Source organism: Apium graveolens, chromosome 2, assembly GCF_009905375.1.
Source record: "Apium graveolens cultivar Ventura chromosome 2, ASM990537v1, whole genome shotgun sequence".
NCBI lineage: Eukaryota > Viridiplantae > Streptophyta > Magnoliopsida > Apiales > Apiaceae > Apium > Apium graveolens.
In genome coordinates this window covers 246,828,685-246,843,600 of record NC_133648.1, presented here as the reverse complement: position 1 = coordinate 246,843,600, position 14,916 = coordinate 246,828,685, and the positions used below count along the sequence as shown (strand labels likewise).

Here is a 14,916-nt window from a genome sequence, read left to right as displayed (position 1 = left end):
TATTGATTCTTATCATTAGATCCTGCTTGAGCTTTTATCTAGAATCACACATCACATCTTTCAATTGAAATAAATTAAAAAAGAAAAAGAAAATGTACACTGCATTTACATTTACAGTCTCCTGAATGAACAATGTCAAGATACATGGATTAGAAAATAGTTCTAACATGTTTGAGAGGTGCCACGTGTGTCGTCCGTTTTACTTTATATAGATATATAGATTATGGTACCGTGTAGTAGTCCACAAAATATTTTTTAACTGAACTCGGCACCACAAAGATAACAATAAGAGAGACTATCGTGTAAATAAGATTCAACAACCCTGCACTAAATTTTGCGTTAAAAATAAACGTATTTTGCATGTTAGAAACAATAATAAATTTATACAATATAACTATATATCAAGAATATAAATATATCCATGATCTTAAATTGTAAAGTCTTACTTGTATGGCCAATATTGAGGTTGTATATTATGACATAGAAATTGTTATACAATATGTAGTTTATGCACAATAATATATTGTCTATTTTGTGGCGCATGAAGATTGTGAAAGACTTACATTACAAGTTTATAAAAAAATTATCTTGCTATCTCGTTTGGTCAATAACTTGTACAAGTTGTACTCTACGTATAGGGAAATGAAGAAGGTCCATGTTCCATAGATTAAAAAAATAGTGCAGGAAATTAGGATAAAAGTTTTGCATACAACAACATAAACAATTTTCACCTTAACAGTTACCCCAATTTTCCTCATCTTCTAGTCAAGCGCAACCCGGTCAAAAGGAGGTTGTGCCGGCTATCAAACTATATATCTTTGCATAATCTGTTAGCGATAATACTGTATCAGTGCATAGTTTATCAATAGCCACTAAGCTACTAAATTTACCTATGTAGCATTTAACTAATTTACATTAGAGTTTTTAAAGTAAAAAGAAATTTGCTGCCTAAAAAGAGGTATAATTATGAAGCAAAATGCAGCATAATAATAAACCGTCCTTATCAATACAACAGAGGGCAAATATTGTAAAACCCATCACATTGGTGGGAAGAACACATTTCCAAGAAAGAAAAACTGTGGTAATAGACGAACACTAAACTCAAAGAACACAAAAAAAATAAAACTCATTTGAATTACAAGTAGGAAATTAAAATGAAGTAAAACTCATTTATAAAAATTTTGACAAAATAGTTCTAACATGTTTGAGAGGTGACACGTGTGTCGTTAGGGATTTTACTTTTATATAAATATATAGATTAGGGGGTTCTTACGGGTCTTTGATCTCCATAAAATGGTTGACATGTGATGCATTTATGGTGGAAGTCCCTGGTTCAAGCCTCAGAGCCACCCCATATCCTTACATATTTCACCTTATATATATTAGCAAAAATCCCGTGAATATTTTAAATTTTTATTTATCAAATTATATTATATTTTTAAAATATTTATGTAAATATATAATGATTATAAATTTATAATAATAAAAATAATAGAATAACATGTGATCGTAATTTAGTAGAATAAATAGACTATTTCTATTAGTTTAACAATTTAGTAGTTTAGCATATATGTAACACTATTATTTATATCTTTTAATAATTGGATAAGTTGTATTCGTAGTTTAATAGAATAAGTATACTATATTTAGTAGTAGTTTATTAAATATATAATACTATTTATTTATTTTTATAATAATCAAAATTTGAAAATTATTGTATAAATAATCAAAATTTGGAAATTATCGTTGAACCAAATTATCTGTATTAGTGCTATTATAATATAGTATAGATTAATCCTAATTGTTTCTGTAGCTAAAATGGGAGGCCCTAGTTCGAGTCCAAGAGGCAGGCAGGGGCATGTTTGTTGGGTGTGGTCATTTGGACATACATGTCGTAAAATGTGCTATTTTGGACATTACGGAATCACCAAAAACAACAGCTTCATCGCTCATCAGTATTCACTCCTTTGCTTAGCTCCTTTTCATCAGAAATATCATGTAGAAGCTAGTGGGGGACTTTGGGAAACTGCCGGAATCATACTTTACTAGTTAAGATGAAAATCTCTGTATTAAATTATTAGCGGAAGTGAAAAGAATGTTGATTCCATCAGGCCATGTTGTTAGGCATTTAAAAAGACTTTATATTGAAAGATCAGAAAGTATAATTGGTTGTATGCTAATTATATTGGTTAGCAAGTTTGTAAACTGTATAAGACATGAAGCGGAAGAACAATTCTGCATTCTCATCTTTTTCTTCAGTATTTGATCATTAGCCTTTAATAAAGAGTGTTTAGCTTACATCCTGAAACAAATTTAACTCACTTCTAATAATAATAGTTTGGAGGAATTGTATAAATTTCTTCAAAATTTGCAGAACCAGGTAGTTAAAGAATTTATATTTTGTTCGATCACCAAGAAGAAAACGCTAATTAAAAAAAAACTGAGAAGAAAGCTTTTCATCATCCTAAGGTTATAATTAGGCAACTAAACTAGAGCTCATCGTGTAAATCCTCATCATCATCATCATTATCTTTGGCTGCTGTTCCTGCACCAGATCTTTGATAAACTGCTGCAATAATTGGATTGCAAACAGATTCCACTTCCTTAATCTTTTCATCGTAATCTTCTTTTTCGACATGATGATTATCATCCAACCACTCAAGACCCTCCTTAACAGCTTCCTCAATCTTTTCCTTGTCGTCAGACTCCAATTTTTCTGAAAGCTTGTCCTTGTCGTTTATCTGATTCTTCATGTTGTATATATACGTCTCCAAGTGGTTTCTGGCCTCGATTTTCTCTCTAGCCTTCTTGTCTTCCTCCGCAAACTCATCAGCCTCTCGGACCATACGTTCAATCTCCTCCTGACTCAGATGCCCTTTGTCATTGGTGATTGTGATCTTTTTGGTTTTTCCTGAGGCCTTGTCTTCTGCCCTTATGTTGAGAATGCTGTTTTCATCAACTTCAAATGTGACTTCAATTTGAGGAGTTCCTCTGCAAAAAAAGGCAAGTTATTGGAAGCTAAACGGGCACGAACCAGTTATTAATGTTTAGATATATGAATGGTTAGAGAAGATACCTTGGAGCTGGAGGTATTCCAGTTAGATCAAATGTCCCAAGCAACCTACAATCTTTTGTAAGACTCCTTTCGCCCTCATACACCTGGAATAAAATAGGCGTAAATCAGAATAGAACAACAATGAATTCTGAACAAAGCATAAATAAATATCTCTTTCTCAAGATTAATTTTTCGTACTAAGCAGCACGGGATCAATGCCAACGTAGGAAGATTAATTATAGTACCTTGATGGAAACGGTAGTCTGTTGATCCTGGTAAGTACTAAAAGTCTGGGACTTTTTGGTTGGTATTGCAGTATTTCTCGGAACTAATTTAGTCATCACGCCTCCAACAGTTTCAATGCCAAGTGTAAGAGGGGTCGCATCTATTACCAGCATATCTGATCGAAACAGAAAAAAACTAAATTAGTTTCAATCTAAAGCCTGGTAACAACATATTCTTAATATTTTCTAAAAATATATTAGATACCTTTTGTTTCATCACCGCCTTCTCCGCTTAAGATCCCTGCTTGAACAGTAGCACCAAAAGCGACAGCCTCATCAGGGTTCACTCCTTTACTAAGCTCCTTTCCATCGAAATAATCACTAAGAAGCTGTTGGACTTTGGGAATTCTGGTGCTTCCACCGACAAGAACAATTTCATCAATTTGATGTTTCTCCAAATTAGCATCCTGCATAGCCTTCTTTACAGGCCCCATTGTCTTTCTGAATAGATCGCTGTTCAACTCCTCAAAGCGAGCTCGAGTTAGTGGTTCTGAGAAATCCACTCCATCAAAGAGTGACTCAATCTCTACTCGGACTTGATGTTGGTTGCTCAAAGCTCTCTTGGCGCGCTCAGCTTCCTTTCTCAGTTTGCCAAGAGCTCTATTGTCCTTGCTAATGTCCTTATTGTACTTCTTATTGATTAACTTAATGAAGTACTCCATAATTCTCTGATCAAAATCTCCACCTGCACAAGGTAAGCAAACACGAGATTATCATTCATGCAACTCAAACGTATCGTATTAAGAGAACCACAGTAAGAAATTAAAGATATTTTAAAGAACAGGTGGAATTAAGTGGTAGGTTATTATTCACCTCCCAAATGAGTGTTTCCACTAGTGGCAAGAACCTCGAAAACACCATTATCAATTGTCAATATACTGACATCAAATGTCCCTCCACCAAGGTCAAAAACAAGGATGTTCTTTTCACCACCTTTCTTGTCCAAACCATAGGCGATGGCAGCTGCAGTTGGTTCATTAATGATCCTCACAACATTCAAACCAGCTATAGTGCCAGCATCCTTGGTAGCTTGTCGCTGGGCGTCATTAAAATAAGCTGCAGTTTTCACATGATCACACAGTTAATAACAATCGTATTTGATAAAAACACAACAGAAATTTGCTCAGGGAAATCTTTATCTACCAGGAACGGTAATAACAGCATTCTTGATTTTCTCCCCAAGGAATGCTTCGGCAGTCTCCTTCATCTTTGTCAACACCATTGCGCTTATTTCCTCAGGACTAAACACCTTGGTCTCGCCATCCTTAACCTTGACTTGTATGTAAGGCTTTCCATCCTTATTAACAATATTGTAAGGAACAAGCTTCCTGTCTCTTTGAACGTCTTTGTCATCAAACCTATACAATTTCACATGATCAACAACATTAGATTCAATCGTTCAACTAGAACACAAACACACGCACAGACAAAACAAACAAGGGTGCAGAATATATTACTGTCTTCCAATAAGTCTTTTGACATCAAAGATTGTCCTCTCAGAATTAGCTGCTGCTTGGTTCTTTGCCGCCTCACCAATTAATCGCTCACCATCTGTGAAACCGACCCACGATGGAGTAATCCGATTACCTTGGTCATTCGCTACAATCTCAACTTTATTGTTTTTGTAAACACCAACACAAGAATAAGTTGTTCCAAGATCTATCCCAATCACTCTGTCCAATTTCGCAGATTCTTTTTTCGCATCAGAGCATGTAAACAAGCTTCCTGTTCAAGAATCACAACAGTATTCGTAAGAACCTAAACACAATCAAACATAGCATATAATAACACACAAACATCTACATAACATATAATCTAGTACAGAAACATCTACATATATGAGTTACAACTTATATTAGTACTAACCAATTAACACGATTCCGAAGACGATGATTAAAGAACGGCTCATCCTAGAAGAAATCCCCATAGCTTTAAGCTTCGTACTTGCAATTCCTGTTTAAAGAAGTAATTATATGTTTAATCTTATATATCTATGGTTCTGTATCTGACGAAACATTCATGCAACTAAACCAGAGCTTATATAGGGTACGAGATACTACTAAATACGACCATGTTTAGAATTTTAAATAACGACCAAACATGTCATATTCGATTACGTGGACCAATCAGGTTTAAACTATTTGTTGTCAGATTCTGCTACAGTCTTATTCTCGGTTTATCCATCATCATTATCAAATTCGGAAAGACTAATTAAATTTCTTCTCTTTTTTATTCAAAAAATTCATATTTTATTTAAAATTTGTGACTAATATGAACTTCATAATTTAAGCCAAGTTGATTTACTGGTGGATAAGCTTCATCAATAATTTTTCATCCGCTATTAAAAAGAACAATGTAAAACAATGGTTTCAGAACAGAGAAAAAATTCTTGCAAAGAGGCTAGGCCGTATATAAATCGTAGTTCCAATGGCAAAGGCGGCGGTGGTGGTGGCCACCGTCTACTTTGTCATTGTCATGACATTATACCAAGCGATTAAAGATAACAACAGAACATTCGGTTCCTACAGAGCTGCGCGGCGTTTAGGATACAATAACTCACCACCACATTTTGATCCTCTGTTGGAACGAATTGATGAAATATCGCTTGATAAAAATAAAAATACCGATGAGAGCCTGCAGCATGATTCACAATATTTGAATGATGATGGCAGCAGCCTTAACATAACTTACAGAATAATGGTGTTGTTTCCGTTCTTAGATATAGAGCCTAGAGATGGTTTTATTGATTCTAAGGAAATGGAGTTTTGGATTGTACACCAAGCAATTGATCGGTTAAATTTCAGGACAAGAAAGGCATTGGAACTACATGATAAAAATGGAGATGGCCTTGTCTCCTTCTCTGAGTTTCTTCCCCATGTTACAAATAAAGATATCGGTACATTCTTCGTCCTCTTCCTAGTTTATGTGTGCTGGATCTTTTCATACTATATGCATGTGTGAAGATAAATTTTGTTGCCAGATCATTGTCTTATAATGCATAGGTTTTTAAATTATAAAACGGAAATAATCTTAATACTTCTGCGCTATGTTTTTGTTGAGACGAAATTTTAACCGTTATTTACTCATCGTGAAATACCAGAGGGAGAAAACAAAAGGCACGGGCCAGCTGGATGGTGGTATGAGCAGTTCAAAAATGCTGATGCTAATATTGATGGACTTCTCAACTTCGATGAACTCAAAGAGTAAACCTCATTTTCGATCATTTATAAACTTTTTCTAAACCACCTTTTAAAATAAATTGATTTTAGTTGATGACAGATAATCAGTAAATCCTTTATTTGTTGTAGCTTCTTGCATCCAGAGGACAGTACAAATGCGAAAATACAAGAATGGTTGTTGAAGGATGAGATAAGGTATGCCTCCAATTATTACATTTCGAAATGTATGTATTCAAACAATTCTAATGATTTAGATGGAGAAAACTTAAACACTAATTATTAAGCCTATGAATTTGAATCAGACGAATGGACTTTGATAATGATCAGAAACTTGATTGGATGGAATTTGAAATGGGAGCATATGACGCTTACATGAATTATATTGCACTCGAAACCAAGGGAGATGCAAATGCGCCATCTGAAGAAGATGTATTTGCTATGCTAGATCTTGATCAAGATGAGTATGTATCATTCTTCTCTTCTCAGGACTAGTATTAATAAATTTTACTGTATAATTTTCTCATCTGTTTCATTATGGGCAGATTACTAGATTCAGAAGAATTGAGACCTTTTCTTCAATATCTAAATCCCGGAGAAGTGCAACGAGCAAAACATTACACACGATCCTTGATTGATGAGGTACGACGTTATCATTTGAGAAGCAGGTGCAGGTTTTTAAAATTATATCAACAAAATTTTATGACTTTGCTTATAATCTGCAGGCTGACGAGGATGGAGATGGGAAACTATCAATCCATGAGATGATTAACAATAACCAAGTTTTCTATAACACCTTGTACATTCATACAAAAGAATCTGATGATATAAACCATGATGAACTTTGAAGGTAGAGATCATCTGCTAGCAGATACATTTTGGAAGTTTCAATTTTTCTCTCAGTTTTGATATTCTTAGGCCAAGTCTTACATGAATTTTGATTAATTTCTAATATTTACATAATGAGGGAAGCAATAATATGATGATTGTTCACATAATGGTCAAATAATGGGGAAGCAATAATATGATGATTTTATAGGCTTGTATTTGTTAAATCTGAACACTATTTTCTGAACGCTTAAAATTATGAACGAGTAATAAATCTGAATACGAATAAATAATGTCGTTTGTTAAATAAAATGTAAAATTATCTGAACGATATGAAACTTGTTTAATATTTATTATTACAGTGAACATAGTTTTTTTTGACTGTTTAATATTTATTATTACAGTGAATATAGTTTTTTTGACCTGTAGGTACACATGATTATATATGGACAAATTATATGAGAAATATATTTTTTTAAAATATATTTGCATGTAAAGTTAATTGGATTTTTTATGTATCAAAATAATACAAGCTTACTACTTGAAGACTTTATTCATTTTCATTTTTTTATAATTTTTGTGATTCTAATTTGTTTCATTGTCCAAATTTTAAATTTTTCTATAACAAATCAAACCTTCCCTTTGCAGAATATTAATAGTAATTTTGATATATATTAATTATATTGTTGTTGACAAAAGATATTGTAAAATATATAATAAGATATAATAATATAATATATTATTAATTAATAAATTATTTGTCAAAGAATGAAAGAAATGGTGTGATCAAGCTATTGTCACAAGCTATTGTCACAAGCTGAACATGCTACATATTTTGAAGTGACTGGTCGCGCAGACATTTTGATATCGTTCAGATGCAAATAAAAATTGTCAAACAATCTTAATGAACAAATAATGAGTTGTTCAGTTCATTTTGTTTCATTCTCCTGTTGACAAACGGGCCCTCAGGCTTATTATATCTGAAATCAAAAAAAAGATCTGAAAAGAATAATAGCAAGTAGACCGAACTTGTACCCAAAATAATTTCAAATACTTAAAAGTGTTGCTTTTTAAAATATATTAGGTGATTAGTTTAATTTTGAAAATACATTATCTTATGTTTTTTTTGCCAAGAAGTAAGATTTATTAATTTTTTAAATCGTTCAACAATACATGAAAAAGTTTCGGATGAGTATCATTTACTCTCGATATACGATCAATAACTCGCTAAAAATTGAGCTACGTTGTTCATATATCGCATATAGCTTATTAAACTTGGAGACACTCTTTTCTCTTTTAACTCCATTCTCCTGATAGTCACATCTTCCATTTTCTGTTCATTAACACTATTTTTTACTTTAATTGAAGTTCGAATTTGAAAACTTGGTTTCGAGAAAAATGGTAAAATTTTAATTTAGATCACCCGTGAAGTAACTATTCATCTATTTTTTAATAAAAAATTCATATCAAATCCGTAATATTTGAATTTATAATTTAATATATGGACAAAACAAAAATTCCAAAAATCCTAATTTTATCATAAAATTTCAAAATAAAATAGTATTCTTAATATTTTTCAAATTCTTAATATTTAAATAAAAAAATTTAAAAAGAAACTTAGATGTAACATCTCAAATCCGGGGTCAAGATTGGATGTCACTAAACAATCTTTACAAAATATAGAATAACATATAAATGACCCCTCAATTCTGGATCGTTACAGGTTATGGTATGAAATAATAATATAACCTTCTAAAATCTACAACAACTAAAATACGAGTTTGTTACCTCAGTACTAATTCCCTCGTCTTATTCCTTCTAACATCTTCATCCTCTTGCAGCTGAGATCTTTGTAAATTCTGTTGTCTATTAAGAGCTATTCACTTTTATCCTCATTTATTTATGAAAGAAATAAGAATTTACAATGTAAGAGTGAGCCAAAAAATGCCCAGCAAGTATATAACTGATTTCCAAGTATCAATATCAAAGGAAATTTCCAGATTTTTTTTTAAATAATTTATAAACATTTCTATTTATTTGAAGTAGTTGAGCGAATAAATATTGGCCGTTACTAGCCCTTAATTATATATCAAAAGTGACGAGCAACTCCCAGATTCATCTCCTGAATCAGGAATTTGTCCGATTTTGTAATCATGAAACTTTTCGAGGGAGAATGCCGTTAATGTCGATCAACAATAAATTAGATTGGATACTAGTTCAACGTTCACACTCATATCTTGCTGATCAGTCATGATATAGTGTAGATCTATAGCTACTTGTATAGATCCATTCGGGTACCCAGACAGTATGGCCCAAGGGTCTGGTCCATCCCTGGCCCATAGGGTCCAGTTTATCACTGGCCCATAGGGTCCAGTTTATCACTGGCCCTCATAGTAACCATCCTGCCCGTAGAGTATTTTGATGTCAAATCAGTTTGATTTCAAAACATCCCGATTCAGGTTCGTAAATAACCCGGAATAATAGGTATTTGCTCAAGAGATCAATCGATAATAAATGAACAATAATGAAAGGTACTTGCATAATTAAGAGTAATTGCAGCGAATTATAAAATAGTTAACTATTCTGAACTTAGAATAAGAAAGAGATATTTGCAATATATAACAAAAAAGTTCAGGAATACTTGCCTTGATAAGCTTTAACCACTATTACTGGTTGACTTTTGGATTGACTTGAACGTTCGGCTTTATCGTCTAACCACTAACTTATCCTGGATATTATTCCAACACTCAGGTCCTTCTATTGGAACCTTGCTGAGCTTGACGACTGACCACTAAGCTATTTTAAGTCCGATGTCAACACTCGGGTCTTCCGACTAGAACCTACAGAGTCGAAATACCCTAACTCAGACAATCATTTATGCTTAACATAATATCACTATCAATTCTACCCATACGATTTCATAACCCGACTCGTATTTATATGTATTATTGAAATACACATAACAATCAAGGTTCACGTCTTCAAAATTTGGTTCGGTATTTATTTTCGGAAAGTACGTATACTCGTCGTTTTGAAAATAATAGGGTAATCGATTATTTACAAAATATCTTGTCACGACACGTAATTAGGTTTCGTATAATATAATTATATAGTCCTATTTGACATTTCTGATAATTGTAGATTACGTTCCCGTATTTTCGGAATTAATTTCCCGGAAATCGGGCAGCGTCTCCTCCGTTTATCGGCCTACCCGTCGAAACATAATCGACGTCAACAATCCAACAATCACAATCCCAACTAATTTCATAATCTGAACGCCACTACAACTTCTAAAATAATTAACCCGTTTTCGTTTCGAATTTAATTCTACGAACTAATTTATTTAATTTATAAATGTAGGACTCAGATAAGAATCATCACCGTCCACCGCCGACTCGCCAAGGCTCATCGTCAACGGCGGTAAAATTCACGGGTTTTCGTTTATATCGGACGTCCTACGCGAATTTCACCAATTAATTATTATAATCCCGCACGAATTTATTATATCACGAAACGTTATTCAATATTTTTCTGCATAATTAAAAGTTTAATCAGTAAAATAACATAAATATTCAAACAAAATAAAACGCAATACACGCACTGCAACAACACATCACACAAACAGAAACCGGAAAAGAAACATGGCCGGAAAACCACCGAACCCGGCGTCAACAAATCTAGAAAAATAACTGGACACAACACAATCTCACATACATATACACACAAGCTTAATTATATATATATATATATATATATATATATATATATATATATATATATATATATACGTATGCATATATAAACAACAGGTTGAACAAGCGATTGACCCACCAAAAAGGCGACCGAAAGTATAAACCGGAGAACAGAGCAGCGGCGGAAATGAGAAAGAGAGGAAGAGGAAGAGAAATCGGGGAGAGAAAGAGAGAGATTGAGAGAGGAAGAGAGCGTGAGAGAGAGTAGAGAGAGACGAGATCGAGAGAATAACAGAGAGAAAGAGGGGAGAGTCTGTTGTGCAAGACATGCCTCGACAATAACAAGACTAAGTCAAATAGACAACCCTAAGTAAGTTGTATTATAATCTTAGTTTGTATTTTGTATTGTAACATTAAAGTCTGTAAAAATGTCAAAGAGTATACTGGAATATTTTTCTTTTAAACAATATCAAGCCTAAGAATTCTATATGGAAGAAGATCAAGAAGATCATGCCTCAGAAGAATTATGAAGAAGTTTGGAGTTGAATAAATCTGTTTTGGGAAAAATGTTCTAAGTCAAGATATCTACAAGTCACACATTTCGTATTATAGAGAAGTCATTCGAGAACTCCAGAATGACTTATAGAGAACTCAGGAGTGCTACTAGAGAACTCAGAGATATCGACAAGTCATTTCTTCACTAGAGAAATCAGAGATATCGACAAGTCATTTCTTCACCAGAGAACTCAGAGACATCGACAAATTAAAATTCACTATAGAACTCAGAGATATCGACAAGTCAAATCTCACTAGAGATCTCAGAGATATCGATAAGTCAAAATTCACTAGCGAACTCTGAGATATCGACAAGTCAAATTTCACTAGAGAACTCTAAGATATCGATAAGTCAAATATCGCTAGAGAACTCAGAGATGTTGATAAGCCAAAGTGAAGATATGAAGATGAAAGATCTCGACAAGCAAAATTCTCTTATAGAGAACTCAGAGACCTCTACAAGTCAAATTTGCTATGGAGTATTAGAGATCTCGATAAGCCAATATACTTATCGAGATGTCAAGTTCTATATATGCCTAAACTGGAGATATCGAGTTAAAATCTCAAAGTACAAAGTGCAGACCAGTTCAATATCCAAGATTAACAATCAACAAACAATCCAACCAGGTGGATTGACAAGTCTACAAAAGCAGCTTGAAGTGTGTGCAAGATCAAGGGTGAAGATTAACTAACAAAGGAAGATCAAAGTTAACATAGTATGCAAAGATATGCTAAGCCAGAAATGGAAGATATACTTTTCCTATAATAATATGATTAGTGACAGTTTACTAAAGTTAAAAGCATGTCTAATTATACACTGTGTGAACCAGTAGTTAACTGTAATATAAAGTTAACACTGGTCCTTTGTTAAAGGTAATAATTTTATATCAAAATTTCTTGTATTCTCTCAAGATAGAAGCTAAGCTCTTTTAATAACAAAGAGCCTAGAAATTTTGTAGCAAAACATTCTTAATTTTAATATAAAATTAAATGAGTTTTGAAAGATCTGTGTTATTCACAGCTGCAAGTTTTATTTATGTTATAACACATCTTACTGCAAGATCTGATTTACTTTGTTCAAAAACCAAAATAGTTCAAGAAAAGCATATAAACACAAAAACACATTCACCCCCCCTCTGTTTGTAATTAATTACCTAACAAGTGGTATCAGAGCAAAATCTGAAAGTAAATAGATTCAAGATCTTGGAAGAATGAATACACAGAAAATCAGTAGCATCAAATTTCCTACTTTTGACAAAGCTAACTACACTCTGTGGAAAAAGAAAATATTATTGTTTATCAAGATGGCCAATCCACTATACATTCAGATTATGGGCCTTTCATTCCTATGGTTAGAGTTGAGGAATCTACAGATGGTGATATGGTCATTCAAACTCATTATGCTCCAAAAGACCCTGCTGAGTACTCTGAGCCTGAGAAAGAAAAAGTTTCCCTAGATAGTGGCTTGTAGCTTATTTTGAGATTCACTTGACAATGTAATGTACAATAACATTGTCAACAGTGATACTGCTAAGCAGATCTGGGAAAAGATTGAAATACTCTGTGAGGGAACTGAAGAAGTTAGATCTAATCAAAGAAGGATACTGATTTTATAGTATGAGGGTTTCATGGCTAAGACAAAAGAAAGTATCACTGATGTGTTTGAAAGGTTCAATAAGCTGATAAATGACTTGCAGCTCCATGACAAATATTATAAAGCTCAAGAAGTGAACTTGAAGTTTTTTCTTTCACTTCCTGATCATTTGGAACAGAAAATCTCAGCAATCAGAGAAGGGAGGGACTTGAGCAGAATAAGACTGGAAGTTCTATATGGAATTCTCAAAATATATGAACTAGAAATAATTCAAAGAAAATCATTGAGATCTGGTCAAGGACATGTTGTGGATGGTTCAAGTGATTTAATTGTCAATGAAATCCAGACCTCCAATGATGAGCCAAGATCCCAAACTCCAGTTGCCTTAACAAGTGAGAAAAGAACAAATGATTCACAAGAACAAGTCATTCTAGAATTGGAAGAAGATGAGTTCTACACCCTAGATGACCTTGATGAGCTTGATCAGTCAATGGACTATCTGGAAAGAAAGTTCTCTAACATTAGAGTAAAGAAGCCAAGATTTGTCGAGTGTAAAGGACAATCATTCGACAAAGACAACAACTGGAAATGAAAAGGGAAGTACACATCTGATAGCAAAAATGGTTACAAAACAGGATCTGTTGATAGATCAAAGATAAGGTGCTTCAACTGTGATGAACTAGGTCATTTTTCTACAGAATGCAGGAAACCCAAGAAAGCAAAGAAAGACAAAGCTTATCTTGAATTGGAAGCAAAGTATGATGCTCTTCTGAAGAAACAACAAAGCCAAGTTTATATTGCAGAGGGAAAAAGTTGGGATGATTCTGATAATGATGAACATGAGGAAGTTGGAAATTATGCATTAATGGCCTAGGAGAAAGAAGAATCATCCTCATCAAAATCACAGGTACAAACTCTCACTACTAATCTACTATTGATTTAAATGTGAGTCAATATAAGGAAACTGTAGAGAAGATGAACACATAAATGTTTCACATTCATACAAGTATGGTTGCTGTTAATGAAGAAGTTAGCAGACTGACAAAGATAAAGGAGAAGCTTGAGAATGAGAAACAAGAAGCTGAATTGTTGTTGGTAGAGCTTGAAGCTGTAAGACAGGAGAATGCATATCTCAAGAACAAGCTCAAGCGTGCAAGTGAGATTGAGGCAGTGTTAAGGGAGAAGCTGGAAAAGAATGAGGTAAAGTTGAAGTCCTTCAAGAATACATCTGAATTGGTTGGACAATACCATGAAAAAAACAATCCATGTGCAAATATTATTATTGGTCTTGATTATGATGCCTTGAACAGCAAGAAGAAAAATATAGGTGACAAGGAAAAAGTAACAGAGAATGAAAATGTTCCAACAATCCTTAAAAAGGTTGACTCACCTATATTCAAGGCATGTGAAGTTAACTTCAGTGAAGAAGAGTTGATTATTAAGCAAGAAATTGCTGATGAAGATAATGAGAAGAAAAATGCAGAGCCAACTCAATCTTTTAAAGCTGAAGAAAAGCTCATGGACAACCAAGGTTCTAAGACACGTGTCAAAGAAACCAAAACTGAAGATGTAAGAAAGAAAAAGAAAAATAGAAATGGGAAAATTGGGATAAACAAAAGCAATTATTTTGCTTATGTTGCAGATGCTCCAAGAAAGAAATATGAAAAATGTGGCTTTATGAATCACCTAGCTCACCTTTGTAAAAAGGCTGTTAGCAAGCCAACTAAAGGAG

General features: G+C 33.4%; 2 protein-coding genes across 2 annotated transcripts; one reads left to right on the top strand and one right to left on the bottom strand.

Annotated features, from left to right (window-relative positions):
• Positions 1–2,322: 2,322 nt before the first annotated feature.
• On the bottom strand, positions 2,323–5,358 carry LOC141706235 (luminal-binding protein 5-like). The gene is made up of 8 exons (XM_074509045.1): positions 5,206–5,358; positions 4,797–5,064; positions 4,483–4,697; positions 4,153–4,395; positions 3,545–4,024; positions 3,301–3,455; positions 3,077–3,159; positions 2,323–2,991 (listed from the first exon to the last, which is right to left on the bottom strand). Exons 1-8 carry the CDS (start codon positions 5,264–5,266, stop codon positions 2,490–2,492), a joined length of 2,007 nt encoding a protein of 668 aa, XP_074365146.1. The 5' UTR covers positions 5,267–5,358; the 3' UTR covers positions 2,323–2,489.
• Positions 5,359–5,725: 367 nt separating this feature from the next.
• Positions 5,726–7,561, top strand: LOC141706234 (uncharacterized). The gene is made up of 6 exons (XM_074509044.1): positions 5,726–6,235; positions 6,440–6,542; positions 6,648–6,713; positions 6,821–6,979; positions 7,061–7,157; positions 7,241–7,561. The coding sequence occupies exons 1-6, from the start codon at positions 5,767–5,769 to the stop codon at positions 7,361–7,363; spliced, it is 1,017 nt and encodes a 338-aa protein (XP_074365145.1). The 5' UTR covers positions 5,726–5,766; the 3' UTR covers positions 7,364–7,561.
• Positions 7,562–14,916: the final 7,355 nt, after the last annotated feature.